Source organism: Piliocolobus tephrosceles, chromosome 5 (assembly GCF_002776525.5).
Source record: "Piliocolobus tephrosceles isolate RC106 chromosome 5, ASM277652v3, whole genome shotgun sequence".
Taxonomy (NCBI): Eukaryota; Metazoa; Chordata; class Mammalia; order Primates; family Cercopithecidae; genus Piliocolobus; species Piliocolobus tephrosceles.
Genome location: NC_045438.1, coordinates 65,646,015 through 65,663,272, shown reverse-complemented (window position 1 = coordinate 65,663,272; position 17,258 = coordinate 65,646,015). Strand labels below are relative to the sequence as shown.

The 17,258-nt window shown below is 43.0% G+C and overlaps 1 protein-coding gene across 2 annotated transcripts in view; it reads left to right on the top strand.

Annotated features, from left to right (window-relative positions):
• Nucleotides 1–2,145: 2,145 nt before the first annotated feature.
• CRYBG1 (crystallin beta-gamma domain containing 1) overlaps nucleotides 2,146–17,258 on the top strand; it is a 57,696-nt gene continuing 42,583 nt past the window's right edge. For both annotated transcript variants that reach the window (XM_023205932.3, XM_023205933.2), the window contains exons 1-4: nucleotides 2,146–3,325; nucleotides 9,310–11,650; nucleotides 15,283–15,330; nucleotides 15,418–15,536. In XM_023205932.3, the coding sequence (XP_023061700.2) occupies nucleotides 2,628–3,325; nucleotides 9,310–11,650; nucleotides 15,283–15,330; nucleotides 15,418–15,536 (3,206 nt within the window). In that variant the 5' untranslated portion in view covers nucleotides 2,146–2,627. The remainder of the gene's footprint in view (nucleotides 3,326–9,309; nucleotides 11,651–15,282; nucleotides 15,331–15,417; nucleotides 15,537–17,258) is intronic.

Below are 17,258 nucleotides of genomic sequence, written 5' to 3'. Positions count from 1 at the left end.
GTGGCGGAATGAAAGGAGCATGGGGTGGGCAGGAGGCGACTTGGATTTGAATTCTGACTTTACAGCTTTGACGCCTCTCCCCCCCTGCCCCGCCCCCCCCGCCCCAACCTCAGTTTTGTGTCTTTATGGGCTGGCTGAGTTTCCTTTCCTCATCTGTGTGGTAACAGCATGACCTCACTGGGCTGTAGCGGGGTTACACTATGTTACAGTACCAGGACTGTCTCAACAAATGCTTGTTGACCTGTTAATTTCATGCGTTATCTTTGCTATTTCCCATCGCCAAAGTCCATTTGCTGCATGTAACTCAAACACAATGGAGCTACTTCAAAGGGTGATTGGCAAACCTCCCGTGGTTGGTACTATCCCGAATGTTCCTCTTCCAGGAAAGGTGGGGCTCTTTCCTGCGTCGCCAGGACTCAAGCTGGCACCCGGGTTTTGAATGTAAGAGTTCATTCTTAAGAAATACAGGAGCCGCACGTTTGGCCTGGTTTCAGAGGAGTCCTTACGCAAATAACGCTTCCCTCTCCTAGGAGCCAGGCTAGGCTCACTGCCCCTGCTCCCTCCCTTTCCCAGGCTCGCCTCCTCCTCTTCCTGCCCACCTCTATGCCCCACACCTACCCAGTCCCCATTCTGGCGAACCCGACCGTGGTGTGCCATCGCGCCCATTGGCGGGGTTGCTTTTATTTGTTTGTTCTGCGCTCCCTCCCGCCTTCTGGCGCGGGCACCAGATGCTAGCCGTTTTGCTCCAGGCAATATACGAAGCCCAGGTTTTCCCCCTTACTGGGAGTGCTGCGGATCATTCCCAGGCGGCCTGGCACCCTCTCATGGGTGAGCCAGCCCCTGGGGCTCCAGCCGTGAGCCCCCGGAACCACACGAGTGGTAAGGAAGGTAAGGAACGGGTCCCGGGGCTAAGTAGGCAGAGTCCCGCGCATCTTTCAGCCACGCCGCCTCGGCTCGAGGGGGCGGTGAGCAAAGGCGGTCACCCCTGTAACCTCGCCTGCTACCCCCACGCACTCGTCCACGTTCACATGGTAGGAACTCCCACAGGCAAAAGCCTTTCCGGTGCGCTCAGCAGCCACGGGACCATTCGGGTGTTTGAACGCTCGCGCCCTCCTCCCATTGGAGCTTGGGCTAAGGCGGGGCCCAGGTGCTCGCTTCCTCCCAGCTTGCTTAAGGTTTTCTTGTTGCAAGTACTGTATGTTGAACCCGGGTGGCTTCTTACTGTTCTCGAGGAGAAGGCTGCTAGAACTGGTTTTTTTTCTTCGTCCTTCCCGCCTACAAAAAGAAAGGGCGGTGTTTCGGGGAAAGTCCGCCTTAGGATACTTTAATGTGTTTACTGCTGCCCCATGGTCACACGCACGGCTGTTTATAAATTGCATCTTTATTGAGGAAGAAGGTAAAAAAGCTAGAGAGGGCAAGGAACTATTTATTTTGTAAATGTGATTATTTGGACCGTTCAAATTTTCCTTCAAAAAACAAGAATTCAAAGAAAATGCTATTCTAACTAGTGCCAGAAACTTAAGGTGTTCAAGAAAAATTCAAAAGTAAAACCAGAGTTTATTTTGTTGGAATCAATGTAACATAAACATAACGTTATCATTTTCAATTAAAAACTCTGGTCTGTTATCATTTTGGCTGGTAGTTCTGTAATGTACGTCTAAGGGGAAAAACACCAGATTCTCATATGTTCCCTCCTCATCCCTTTTATTTTTCAGTCCAGAGCACAACCTCCAGAAGAGAACAGAAGGAAGCCAGTTTTGGGGAAACTTGGCACTCTATTCACTACAGGAAGGAGAAGGAACAGTAGAAACGGGCTAGAGAGTCCCACCAGATCAAATGCCAAACCACTGTCTCCCAAAGATGTGGTAGCCTCTTCTAATCTCCCAGAGAGAGAGAGTGAGAAGAGCAGATCTCAGAGCAGCCAGCTGAAGCAAGCGGACACGAGCGAGGAGGGCTCCCCCCGGGAGAATCCTCGGGAGGCAGAGGGCGAGCTCCCCGAGAGCGGTGGCCCTGCAGCCCCCCATGACGCCGAGCTGTCACCTCGCTGGAACAGCAGTGAAGCGGCTGTGGCTGTGCAGCAGTGCCATGAAAATGATTCACCCCAATTAGAACCTCTGGAGGCAGAGGGAGAGCCTTTCCCAGATGCCACCACCGCTGCCAAGCAGCTGCATTCCTCGCAGGGAAATTCCTCCAGGCAAGAGAACGCAGAGACGCCCGCCCGCAGTACGGGGGAGGACGCTTCACCAGGTGCTGGCCACGAACAGGAGGCTTTCCTGGGTGCGAAGGGTGCGCCGGGGTCGCCCACCCGGGAGCGGCCCAGGGGAGAACTAGGCAAGGCCCCTGACGGAGCCCCAGGTGTGTGTGCGGAAGAAGGCTCCCTGGGGCCCCGCGACTCCCGCATCCAGCCCCCCAAGGGCGCGTCTGCTCTGCCAGGTGAGCCTCCGGCCGAGGGTGCAGCGCACACGGCCAGCTCCGCGCAGGCAGACTGCACAGCCCAGCCCGGGGGTCGCGCCCACCCTACTAAGGTGCTAACTTTGGACATCTACTTGAGTAAGACTGAGGGGGCGCAAGTGGACGAGCCGGTGGTGATTACTCCCAGGGCGGAAGATTGCGGTGACTGGGAAGACATGGAGAAGAAGTCGGGCGGCCGCAGGTCCGGGAGGCGGAGGAGGTCGCAGAAATCCACCGACTCCCCCGGCGCGGATGCCGAGCTCCCTGAGAGCGCGGCCAGGGACGACGCGGTGTTCGACGACGAAGTGGCGCCAAATGCGGCCAGCGACTGCTCCTCGGCGGAAAAGAAAGTGAAATCTCCGCGGGCAGCCCTCGACGGGGGCGTTGCCTCCGCTGCGAGCCCAGAGTCCAAGCCCGGCCCCGGCCCCAAAGGGCAGCTCCGAGGCGAGTCGGACCGGAGCAAACAGCCACCCCCGGCCTCGTCCCCCACCAAGAGAAGGGGCAGGAGCCGTGCCCTCGAGGCCGTGCCCGCCCTGCCCGCCAGCGGCCCGCGGGCTCCAGCCAAGGAGTCTCCACCAAAGAGGGTGCCAGATCCCAGCCCGGTCACCAAGGGCGCTGCGGCCGGGAGCGGGGAGGAGGCGGCCCGGGCCGTCCCCCGCGAGCTCCCGGTCAAGAGCAGCTCGCTGCTGCCGGAGATCAAGCCCGAGCACAAGAGGGGCCCACTCCCCAACCACTTCGAAGGCCGGGCAGAGGGAGGTCGAAGCAAAGAGCTGGGCAGAGCGGCCGGAGTGCCTGGAGCTTCCGACGCCGACGGCTTGAAGCCCAGGAACCATTTCGGCGTGGGCAGGTCGACGGTGACCACTAAAGTGACCCTGTAAGTAGCCGCGCAACTCCCGGCTGAGTTGTTGTCCGCACACGTGCTGGGGGTCGGCCCTGAGAGGCTCGGGGTCTTTGCATTGTGGAAGAAATGTCTGGTCACTGAGCTTTCCCCTCCATGCTGAACTTAAGATAGTGAAGGGCCAGTTTACACACTCAAGGTTTAAGATGACACCCGTGGCAGCCTCCTCAGTTAGTTCCCTTTATAACACAAGATTTAAGTTTAACAAATGTAAAAATAGGATTTTCCTTGAAGCTCAAAGTTTATGTAGATGAGAGATAAGACCTCACGACCTGACATGAGCTGATTCTGTTCTTTATTCAAAATGTACAAGGGTGTTCCAACGTGGGATGTTCTTAAAATACATGTGCTGTGAATTTCAAAATATGGAGCAAACAGTAACATGTTAAGTACGACCCAGTAGCTTTGACATGTGTGAGTTTTAAGAGAATTCACAGAACCTTTTATGGAACTCAGTGCATTTATTGGCAAAAAGTTTTAAACACACACACACACACACACAAGAAAAGTTCCTAATACAAGTATTTTGGTTGCTTCTTCCCCTTTATAATGTTAAGGAGTCTGGTGATACTTTTGGACCCAGGTTGAAAAGTAGTTTTCAGTTATTGAAATAAAGATCAATAATCATACAAAAGATTATTTGCTACATGAAAGCAGCTGTGACAGGTGTGAGTTTAAGATGATTCCAAAACATTTTATGGAACGTAGTGCATTATTGGCCTAAGCCTTTTTCAAAAAGTCCCTAATTCGTGTATCTTGGTTGCTTCTTCCTCTTTGTGCTGCATGAAAGCACAAAACAACTGTGACTACTTGCTGTTAAGTTTATTCATTTCACAAGTAATTTATTTAATACTTTCTGGGCAAGATATTGTGCTAGGCACTGTGGGGAAAAATCCCTACAACTATGACTCAGGATATTGTCCTGAAATTTTTATAGCCCCATCTGGCACACAAGAAGCACACAAATCAAATAACAATACGAGATGATATCTGATGAAATTGCCAAATGAATGTTACCATCTGTAAAGCCTGGGGAAGTGCTAGCAAGGAAGAAATCACTGCTGGTGCTTTGGAGGATCTGGGCCTTGTGCCTTGATCATAAATGCAATTCGTATAGGTGGACAGGATAGGCAAGGTACTCTGAAACTGATAAGACCCTCCCTTCCCACACTTCTTCTCCCTCACCACTCCCACTTAGCACAGGTGAATAATGATTAAGTGCTTAAGTTTTTCCTCCATTCACATATTTGTTCAAAGAGTGGATATTTTAACAACATTATCATTATAATTCTTGAATTTAATGGTTTCTTTCATTCTATTTGATTTCTTGGGTAAGTAAGCTTTAGAGGAACTCTGAGAGGGAAGTATGCTTAATGAATAACTTGACTACCTCACGAGCTGCCAACCAGGAGACCTTTGATATAGTCAGTGATTTATTCTGTAATGGTAGTTAGCAACAGAGAAATAAGCTGGGTGAATGATGCCTATTATTTATAGAAGACCAGTGTGATTGAATGCTAAAGCCTCCTAAATGTGAGCCTTAGAGAAACATTGCTGTGTACCTTATGAAGGATGGTTCACCTGTCTTCCAATCAGAAGACACCAGTAGAAAAACCAGAAATGTTACACTGTGAAAGAGTAGGCTAAACAAACAGGAAAGATGATCTTATAATGAAATTCTTCGTGTGCTGTTCTCTGTAATAGAACGAAACCAAATGTCTCTTTCCCAGTTCTGATTAATTTCTACCTAAAAATTTTCTTTACCAGACATTCAATGTATTTGTTTTGCGCGGTGCCTTGCACATGGTCATTTGGCAAATTATTGACTTAAAAATTAATAATTATTTCTAGTCCTTTGACCCATTTCTTTGTGACTGATGGTTTTCTCAGACCCTTTAATTCTTCCTATGACCGTATCGCAAGATGTTAATCAGATTATTCTTTAAAACATTTTGAGACTGAAGAGTTAGAAAAACTATTTCATATTCCCTGAAAAATAATGCCACTGAAGTAACATGTTTCTTTATGCTGTTAGAAAAATTATTCCTTCAAGTTCTCTACCAAGTGCTGAATGTTGAAATTCTTAAAATGGTATATGTAGAATAAGGAGAATTTTCCTCTTATAATAGAACTGTGGCTTTTTGGACTCCAAATTATTTTCCCCTCTCTCATAATGAAGGCATTACAACATGAATTATAGGAGCCTTCCTTTTAATCAGTCTGAACTAGGTTAATTGTAGTGACTCTTGGTAGCACAACTTAATAGCACAGAAAGTTTGGTTGCAAAATTGATTTTGATCTTGGTGTAAATCTTTAATGTGCAGATATGTGTTTCCTGTCCTTAAGGTAGCCTGCTAACCTGTAGTGTTTCCTATTTACATCATAAGATACACTTCAATATTTGAATTGAGTACCCTTCCTTGAACTGATTAGTGAGAATTTTTAAAAAGTATATTCTCTGGTATGTGACCATCCCTCGTTAACTGATAGCAAATCAAAGTTTTCTATTTCTAATCATCTCACTGGTTTTGTAATTTGATCTTTAAGGAAATGCTTATAAATTAATTTTCCTTTTAAATTTAAGGTATGGGCCTGCAATAAGGGAGACTAAGTATCTTACGGAGATATTGGGGAAAGCAATGCCTGGGAGAAATTTATGAGCAGAGATCAAATTTTATTTATTTATTTATTTATTTATTTTTGAGACAGGGTCTCACTCTGTTACCCAGGTTGGAGTGCAGTGGCATGATCATGGCTCACTGTAGCCTCGACCTCCCCGGGTTCAGGTGATTCTCCCACCTCAGCCTCCCTAGTAGCAGCGACTACAGGTGTACCACCATGTCTGGCTAATTTTTGTATTTTTTTAGAGACAGGATTTTGCCATGTTCCCCAGGCTGGTCTCAAATTCTGGGGTTCAAGCGATCCACCTGCCTCAGCCTCCCGAAATGCTAGGATTACAGGCATTAGACACTGATCCCAGCCTCAAATTTAGTATCAAATAAAATTTGAAAAAATTAAAATCTAAATTCTCAGTGCTGCTTTTGGAGAGGACTTGATGGTATCCAGCCCAGTTGTATTTTATCCAAAAGGATAAGGTGACTCACCAGCAGTCATACTGCCTGTCCCTTCTAGAAGCTCCTTAGGCCCAAGCTTCTTTTTTTTTTTTGAGACAGAGTCTCACTCTGTTGCCCAGGCAGGAGTGTAGTGGCACAATCTTGGCTCACTGCAACCTCCACCTCCTGGGTTTAAGCAATTCTCCAGCCTCAGCCTCCTGAGTAGCTGGGATTACAGGCATGTGCCACCACACCCGACAAATTTTTGTATTTTTAGTAGAGACGGGGTTTCACCATGTTGGCCAGGCCAGTCTCGGAACTCCTGATCTCAAGTGATCCACCCGCTTTGGCCTCCCAAAATGTAGGGATTACAAGCATGAGCCACTGCACCTAGCCAGGCCCAAGCTTCATGAAGGCCAAGTCCATGAAGGAGAGGCAGCATGGGATTTCAGTGTCTCCACTTGTATGTTCTCATTATCAAAGTGGCCTCTAAAGTCTATGTTATGTTATGGATCTCATGATAATTCACTGACTTTAAATGATAAAGATGGAAAGAACCAGAGGAGCTCATCCAGGCGGGTATAGTCCAAGCTTATCTGAGGAAGTAGAATAGTTTAGTGGTTAGGAGCATGGCATCTGAAACCAGAGCACCTGGCTTCAAATTGTGGCCCTGTCACTTATTAGCTGCATAACCTCAGGCAAGTTCCTTCTTGACGCCTCAACTTCCTCAGCCAAAAATAGAATGTATAAAGTTGTATATGAATTAGGTGAGCCCGTTGAAGCATTTCTCAAGTTCTTGACAATCAGTGACTGTTAGTGGTTATGCTTTATCTCTCCCATTTTATAAACCACTAGACCAATGGTTTAGCCTTTTTTTTTTTTTTTTTTTTTTTGAGACAGAGTCTTGCTTTGTCACCTAAGCTGAAGTGCAGTGGCATGACCATAGCTCACTGCAGCCTTGATCTTCTGGACTCAAGTTATCTCCCACCTCTGCCTTTGGAGTAGCTGGGACTACAGGCATGCACCACTTCACCTGGCTAATTTTTGTTTTGTAGAGACTGGGTCTCAGTATGTTCTCAGGCTGGTCTTGAACCCCTTGGCTCAAGCAATCCTTCCTCCTTCACCTCCCAAAGTGCTGGGAGATATAGATAGATAGATAGACAGATAGATAGATCTATATATGTAGATATATATAGATAGATATGTAGATATATAGATATCTATATAAATATATAGCTATATATCTATAGATATATAGAGATAATATATAAATATATAGATATATATCTTATATATCTATAAATATATCTCTATCTATCTATCTATATGCTGTGGAACCCTTTCTTCTAAGAAAGTTTAAATAGGAGCAATAAATAAAACAGATACTGGGAGTGATTCTGGTTGAAAGGAGAGTGGACAGCCCCATCCCTGTCCCTACTTTCCCCAACTGTAGCCCTTGAAGAGAACCCCAGGGATTCCTTCAACTGTAAGTTGGGGGAAATAACAACAACTCTGTTCTAAACCATCTCATTTTTTTAAAGATGAAGAAGGTACAGTCCAGAGAGGTAAAGTAACTTGACCAGGTTCACACAGATAATTAGCATAAAAGCCAGGACCAGAGCCAGAGAATGCCAAACAGAGCACATTTGTTTCTCTGAAAGAAAGCACTGTGTACATTCAAAGACTTATTATTTCCACTGGGGGTAACTATACCCAAGAAATGTGACAGAGAAAGGGGAGACTCTCTTGCCCAAGAAGTGATGACAAAACCAACAGCTGCATAATTGATAAGTAAATGATGGTACATCCATATGATGGACTTCCATGCAGCATTAAGACAGCTTTTCAAACAAATTTTTTGGTAATCTGAAAAATGTTAACTGTAAGGTTAAGTCATTTTATTTCTTGAAAAAGCAAGATATCAAATTATATGAACAGAATAATCTCAATTCTATTCAAAATATTATGCATATAAAAAGATTAGAAATGTTTAAAAATGTTAACAGGGATATTCTCTGACTGGTAGGATTATCAGTGATTTTTAAATATTATTCAAAGTTGCTATAGTGAACACACTTATAATCAGAGAAAATCTTATGGGGGAAGGATGAGAGGAATAAAATATCCAAAGAGGTCAATAGTAGATGAATTTTTAAAATCTATCCTTTTGAGATAATACTTAAAAAGTTATGCTAAAATAAAAATATATAATTGATGTTGGAGTATGGGAATGCATTAAATATTTAAATTTCTTCTAATGTTCTTCAGGCCTTAAGATGTCTTCCAACTCTAGTGCCAAGCACTGTGCATACATGCTAGGTGCTCAATAAATTAGTTCATCCCTCATCCCTGGAGTTTCTTGGCTATATAATCTTCCGATCCCTCATATGCAAGCAAAACACCCATTAAAAATAGTTGATAGTGTACTTAGGACTATTTAAAAATAGTTTCATTGAAAAACAAATGTGGCAGAGAATGGTGGCTCATGCCTGTAATCCCAGCACTTGGGGAGGTCAAGATGGGAGGGTTGCTTGAAGCCAGGAGTTTGAGACACCAGTCTGGGTGACATAGACCCCATTCTACAAAAAATAAAAATAAAGAAATTAGTTGGGTGTGTGGTATGTGCCTGTAGTCCCAGCTACCTTAGAGGCTGAAGCAGGAAGATTGCCTGAGCCCAGGAGTTTCAGGCTGCAGCAATCTATGATCACATGGCTGTACTCCAGCCTTCGCGACAGAGCAAGACTTTGTCTTAAAAACACATGTGCGCGCGCACACACACACACACACCACTCCAAATGTTATATATCAGGGAGATGTTGGCTATTCATAGTTTTATAATTAGTTGGTTTGTGTGTTCACTTTTTAAAACTAGGTCAATAACTTTATCTTCCTGCTTTTTCCTCACAGCCCTGCCAAGCCCAAACATGTGGAACTAAATCTTAAAACCGCTAAGAATCCTGACAGTTTGGGAAATGAGCACAATCCATTTAGCCAGCCAGTTCACAAAGGCAACACTGCCACCAAAATCTCCTTATTTGAAAACAAACGGGCAAACAGTAGCCCAAGACACACTGACATTCGAGGCACAAGGAACACTCCTGCCTCTAGTAAAACGTTTGTTGGGAGGGCGAAGTTGAATTTAGCCAAAAAAGCCAAAGAAATGGAGCAACCTGAAAAGAAAGTAATGCCAAACAGTCCCCAGAATGGTGTGCTGGTGAAGGAAACTGCTGTAGAAACCAAAGTTACTCTCTCGGAAGAAGAGATTCTACCAGCAACCGGAGGAATGAATGGAGGCCCTTCTGAGAATCAAGCTCTTGGTCCTCAACCTAACCAAGATGATAAAGCAGATGTGCAAATAGATGCTGGCTGCCCTTCAGAACCAGTGGCTTCTGCTCTGATTCCTGTCAAAGATCATAAGCTCTTAGAGAAGGACTCAGAGGCTGCAGACAGCAAAAGACTTGTACTTGAAAATGTAACCAATGCAGCACAAGACATCCCCATCACTGTGGATACCAAAGATTTACCTCTAACAGCCATGCCAAAGCCACAGCATACATTTTCTGACTCACAGGCCCCTACTGAGTCATCTCCTGAGCCTTCTCTTTCACTGTCTGCACCCACTCCTGGGGATGTTGCCAAAGACACATGTGTTCAATCGCCCATAAGCAGTTTTCCGTGCACTGATCTAAGAGTGTCAGAAAATCATAAAGGATGTGTTTTGCCTGTGTCTCATCAGAACAATGAGAAAATGCCACTTTCAGAACTTGGAGGAGAGACAAACCCTCCTTTGTCCACAGAGCACAGTCCAGAAGCTGTGGGAAGTGAGTGTCCATCCAGAGTCCTCGTCCAGGTCAGGTCCTTCGTGCTCCCCGTGGAGAGCACCCAGGATGTGAGCTCCCAGGTCATCCCAGAGAGCTCTGAAGTTAGAGAAGTGCAGTTGCCAACTTGTCACAGTAATGAACCTGAAGTGGTTTCCGTTGCAAGTTGTGCTCCCCTACAAGAGGAAGTACTGGGCAATAAGAGCATGTCACCCGAACACTCTCATTGCACAGCAGAGCTCGCGGCAAAATCTGGCCCACAAGTCGTGCCACCAGCATCAGAGAAAACTTTGCCTATTCAGGCTCAAAGTCAGGGCAGCAGAACACCCCTGATGACTGAATCTAGTCCCACCAACTCTCCCAGCAGCAGAAATCACTTAGACACTCCTCAAAGGCCAGATGAGACTGTTAGACACGGCCGGAATAGCCCTGCCGGTCTTTTGAACATTTCTGCTGGTAGTGATGACAGTGTATTTGATTCTTCTTCTGATATGGAAAAATTCACTGAAATTATAAAACAGATGGATAGTGCAGTTTGTATGCCCATGAAAAGAAAGAAGGCCAGGATGCCAAACTCTCCTGCTCCTCACTTTGCCATGCCTCCTATTCACGAAGACCATTTAGAAAAGGTGTTTGATCCCAATGTGTTTACCTTTGGTTTGGGGAAGAAGAAGGAAAGTCAGCCAGAAATGTCCCCGGCTTTACATTTGATGCAGAGCCTTGACACAAAATCCCAACTGAGACCCAAACGTGCATCTGCTGAACAGAGTGTCCTCTTCAAGTCCCTGCACACCAACACTAATGGGAACAGTGAGCCTCTGGTGATGCCGGAAATCAATGACAAAGAGAACAGGGACATCACAAGTGGTGGCATTAAGAGATCGAGACTAGAAAAAAGTGCACTTTTCTCAAGCTTGTTATCTTCCTTACCACAAGACAAAATCTTTTCTCCTTCTGTGACATCAGTCAACACTATGACCACGGCTTTCAGTACTTCTCAGAACGGTTCCCTATCTCAGTCTTCAGTGTCACAGCCCACGACTGAGGGTGCCCCGCCCTGTGGTTTGAACAAAGAACAGTCAAATCTACCCGACAACTCCTTAAAGGTCTTCAATTTCAACTCGTCAAGTACATCACACTCCAGTTTGAAGAGTCCAAGCCACATGGAAAAATACCCACAAAAAGAGAAAACCAAAGAAGATAAAGAAGATCTGGATTCACGAAGCAACCTACACTTGTTGGAAACTAACTTTTCTGAATTTTCAAAACTGAAGAACGATGATATGGAAAAAGCTAATCATACTGAAAATGTTCTTAAATCAAACTTGCCAAACTGCGGAAACAGTGACACCGACTTCATGGGTCTTTTCAAATCAAGCCGGTATGACCCAAGCATTTCTTTTTCTGGAATGTCATTATCAGACAAAATGGTAAGTAGCAATGTATTATTATTTATTTGGGGTATTTATAAAGCAAGGGAAGAGAGCGATGATGAGCAACTCCTGTTATTCTTTTAGAAATGGTTAAGCTCGTGTGCTATAGTTTTTATTCATTCATCACACATTTGAAAACCTGCAATGTACAAGAGACTGTTAGAGGGCAAGGAAAAAATGTACTCAGAATCTTCACTGAAGGCCTCTGTAGTCTTGCAGGGAGATAAAGCTACAAATGTTTTAAGGCACATAATCTTTTTTTTTTTTTTTTGAGACAGTCTTGCTCCGTTGCCCAGGCTGGAGTGTAGTAATGCGATCTCAGCTCACTGCAACCTCTGCCTCCTGGGTTCAAGTGATTCTTCTGCCTCAGCTTCCCTAGTAGCAGGCAATACAGGTGTGTGCCACCACGCCTGGCTAATTTTAGTCTTTACTAAAAATACAAATACGGGGGTTTTACCATATTGGCCGAGCTGGTCTTGAACTCCTGACCTCGTGATCCATCTGCCTCGGCCTCCCAAAGTGTTGGGATTACCTGGTGTGAGCCATCTTGACTGGCTGGCAAGTGATCTTTTAAGGCACATGTGAATTTATATGTTGTATTATGAAAGATATAGGTAAACTTTTAGAGTTCAGAGACAGATAAGATGCTTTTTCTTACCTATTCTGTGTAAAAATGCTCAGTGCTATACTTAGAATTCTGAAGATTTGTGAAGCAGCTTCCTCTATTTGGGAAGTCCCCAGCCAGGGAAACTTTTTCTTAATCCTTATCTCTGTGAGATTCACTCTTTGTTCCCATAGGTAGCAATAAGTGTTTATCCTATGCAATTGAGAAAGTATTTTCTCTTTATTGGGAATTAGTTTTCATTAGGGAAATATTTTTTTCCCCTGCAAAGCTGTGAGGAGTAAAGAATTTTGGTTTTCATTGGATCTTAAATATTAGAGAGAAGACAGCAAAACATGATTTTGGGGAATAATTTTGATTTCTGCATCTTTTTTTATCTCTCTTCAGAAGATGTTTACTTTACTCAGTTTTTGATGTGAATTTGTGCCTTTTTGTTACCAAGCTTATTTAAGTTAAGGGAGGACTATGAGAAAGGAAGGTGGGATATGAGTTTAGTGATCAGCTCTGCCAGGCTAGAAGGCTGAGTGGGGCTTGTATTCTGGTGGTCCGTCCTGTGAACCCGGCTGTCTGGCAAGTGCGGACCGCAATCCAGCCCAGTTTATCCAGGCAGAAAATACCTTGCACTTTTCCTGGTCTGTACAGGGTACTGCAGCATAGTTCAATGTATTGTATTGGCTTTTGCTACAGTCCTGTCAGAGAATGTGATGTTGCAAGCTCTTTCAAAATATATGGTTGGGTTTCCAGCAGAGGTACAGATCCCTTTTTCATGTGATTTCATAAACTTTCGTAAAGTTTGGGTTTCAGATGTTTGGTGTTAGGACCCTTTACATTTAAAAATGATTGAGAACCCCAATGAGCTTTTGTTTGTATGGGTTCTGCCTATCAGAATTGATTATATTAGAAATGATTGCTGAGAAAATTGTAAAACACCAGAACATACAAGTGCACACTGCAGCAGTGCTCAGAGCAACGATGCCATCACACATCATGGAGCCTTGTACTCCACTGGACATTTGAGAAAGAGATGAAAAAGGCAGATGACCTCTTCTTATTATGAAAATAGTTTTGATCTCATGGACTACCTGAAAGGATCTTGGAGACCCCTCAGTGGCCTCTGAACCACACTTTGAGAACCACTCCTATAAACAAATAAGACTGAATCAGCCTATGGTACCCAGAAATCATAAAATTCTTAACTGTTTCTCTCAAGCACAAAATTTCCACTGGTCCACTTCCCATTCATTACTGCTTTGTTCTTTTTAATTGTTCTTAGATCACTTTCCTTATTTAACTACAGTCTGACAAAGCTGATAACAGAATATACAGTTTCCTTCAAGTCAAATGACATAAAAAGGAAAAATAAAATCTTTATACTTGTTCTAGGCCTTTTTATGATTAAAAAATAATGGCCTTTCTTTAGGTCCTGGGCTTTTATTGATTGGATAACTATTCAATCATGAAGGTTTTACCTGAATTTTGTTTTAAATTTTAGGCTTTTTCTTCAGTTTGTCTACTTCTAATGTATATATATGCATAAATAGGTATATACCATTTGGCTTCTGATAATGGTCTAGGGGGGCCCTTATGGACTTTTTTTTTTTTTTAAGAGACAGAATCTTGCTCTGTCACCCAAGCTAGAGTGCAGTGGCATGTCCTTGGCTCCCTGCAACCTCTCCGCCTTCCAGGTTCAAGCGATTTTCGTGTCTCAGCCTCCCAAGTAGCTGAGATTATAAGTGAGCACCACCACGTCCGGCTAATTTTTGTATTTTTAGTAGAGACAGGGTTCTGCCATGTTGGCCATGCTGGTCTTGAACTCCTGACCTCAGGTGATCTGCCCACCTCGGCCTCCCAAAGTGCTGGGATTATAGGCGTGAGCCACCGCGCCCCAGCCTTTTGTGGTCTTCTGGGCATGTCATACTCTGGTGTGATGCAAGAGCAGTCAGAGCAAAGGCAGTTCCTAAAATAGGCATCCTGGTCAGCATTGAAAGTAGTTCATGTTTTGTAATATTTTTACATGTATAATTACTATTTTATTATCTTATGCATTTCTGGTTTTACTGGTCTTGTCAGATGGTCTTGAAAATGATTAGTTTTGGAGCCATATTAAAATGCATTTTGTCTGTCAAAAAAGCAGGATAAGGCCGGGCTTGGTGGCTCACACCTATAATCCCAGCACTTTGGGAGGCTGAGGCAAGTGGATCACGAGGTCAAGAGATCGAGACCATCCTAGCCAACATGGTGAAACCCCATCTCTACTAAAAGAAAAATACAAAAATTAGCTGGGCTGGTGGCAGGCACCTGTAGTCCCAGCTACTCAGGAGGCTGAGGCAGGAGAAACGCTTGAACCCAGACGGAGGTTGCAGTGAGCCGAGATGATGCCATTGCACTCCAGCCTGGTGACAGAGTGAGACTCCATCTCAAAAGAAAAAAAAGGGGGATTAAATATACTATGTGCAATGTACATTATGAAATATACCATATATACCATAAACACTTCTGTTTAGACTAGTGGTTGTTATATGATTATAGATTTACTATGAGAAAACAATATTTGTATGGATTCAGATAGAGTATGTATATGAACACAAAATTGATTCAGCTCTTTCTAGGTAAGTGATTAATATATTATAATTTCTCATTATTTGATATGATACTGATATTATTTGAATTAGAATTTCTTAGCTGAGTTCTTATTCTGTGAACTGACAAGAAACATACATGCCCTGAATTTTCTAGCATTGGTGGAAATAGCCTAGACATTTAAATTAGGAGAAATTGCAATGGCAAATTCAGTAGAGGTAAAATTCAGTAGAGGTAAAAAAAACCCTTAATTTAAAAGTATAAACTCAAAGAGTTTTAATACAACTTTAGCATCGATTAGAGTGGATGTTTCAAAATCAATACAGTGTGGGATAAGTGTGACCTACCTAGAGGATCATGGGTGGAAAAAGAGGATTGTTATGTGAAGTTGTAATTATTTGTTGTGTTTTTGTTCATCTGATTACAGACACTTAGAGGAAGTGTCCAAAATAAACTCAATCCCCGACCTGGAAAGGTAAGATTATTTTCTGTTTCTAGCCTTGATTCTATTTTGGTCTGATAGAGCATAACAAATTGTGCTACCACTTTCGTTTTCATGCAGGTAGTGATATATAGTGAACCCGACGTCTCCGAGAAGTGCATTGAAGTTTTCAGTGACATTCAGGATTGCAGTTCTTGGAGCCTCTCTCCAGTGATACTCATAAAAGTTGTTAGAGGATGGTAAGAATGGCACTTTAAGTTCCTGATGTCGAATGTTTGTGTTTTACATGCTTAATTACCTTTTTAGTCCTCACTACTAGTTTAAAATTATGGCTTTAGCAATGGAAAGCACAGGAAATACTACTCGTGGTAAGATAAGGGATTCATATCTTAACAATGTCATTTTAAATCATGTTTCTGATTATAGCAGTGATACATGTTTATGGGAGAAAAATCAGAACAGTACAGTAGAACAAGCTTCTTTTTCCCATGTTTCCCCGTAATATTGCTTTATTCATATTATGAATATCATAACTAATATTCATAGTTATGAACGAATGATAAATCAGGGCCCATAACATACTTTTGGTTGATGACCTTTAAATGAGGTTGATAAGAATTGCACTAGTCGTGTTGATACACCAGAAAGGACTTTTAAAAAATCTATAAGGAAACTTGAGAACATGTAGGAAAAGGCAAAGTAAAGAAACAATAAGGAAAAAAAAATCTATAAGGAAAAACAAAAACAATCTATAAAGGCATTTTTCTAATTTTTCAATGACAGCTCAGTGCAGCACTAACTTAAAATTTAATTTGCTTTCCAATATTTCCACAAAAGATTGTTTTGGTTAAGTAAAGAAACTAGTGAAAAAAATAAATATTTTGACAGTTTCTGAAATCATTTTATCAACTTCATTGCCTCTTGGAGACACACAGGAAGCTGAGTAGAGAAAGGCAGCTTAAAAAAAGAAATAGCTGATCTGGCATAATACTTATCTTTTGGTGCCTATTTGTAAACTTGTTTGAAATAAAGAGGGTAGACCTCTGGATGTTTATGGATTTAAAAATTCATAAGCTTTTCTTTTGGTCTCCATTTGATTAAATATGCAGCAGCTTTCCTGTTAGATTTCTAGGTATTTTAATATTTTTTCCTATATATCCAACATAGTCATGAGAAAAACAAGTTTTGCTTTTATTCTTAAATTTGAAGACAAATGCTATTTTAATTGCTGGAGAATTGGCCACTAATATACAATATATAATAGTGGCAATTTTTTACACAAATTTTGTTTTTATAGAACAGTACTTTTTCCTTTCTTTTGCAACTTTTGTCGGCTTCTTTTTCTTGAAAGCGTAAGCATTTACACTGCCATACGTTGACATGAGGTTTTTCTTTAGTGTTTGGCTGTTGCTCGGAAGAATATTGTTAAAATGCTTTCCATTACCATACCTATAGTCTTTTGTACCAACATATTCATTGATATGACTGTAATATGTAAGTTAAAATCTCTCTAAGAGAAATGTTTTCTACACATATGAAGAGACAAAACTACACATATGATGGCTCATGCCTGTAATTCCAGCACATTGGGAGGCTGAGGTGGGCAGATCACTTGAGACCAGGAGTTCAAGATCAGCAGGCCAACATGGGGAAACCCCGTCTCTACTAAAAATACAAAAATTAGCCGGGCTTGGTGGCACATTCCTGTAATCCCAGCTACTCGGGCGGCTGAGGCAGGAGAATTGCTTGAACCTGGGAGGTGGAGGTTGCAGTAAGCCGAGATCGCACCACTGCACTCTAGCCTGGGCAACAGAGCAAGACTCTGTATCAGAAAAAAAAAGAGACAGAAAAAAACAAAAAAAAACTACAGTATTATCTGACGTATTATCATTTATCTGACGTATTTATCTGACGTATTATCATTTATAAGTCTCCACCACCTGGCAATTGCTTGGAACATT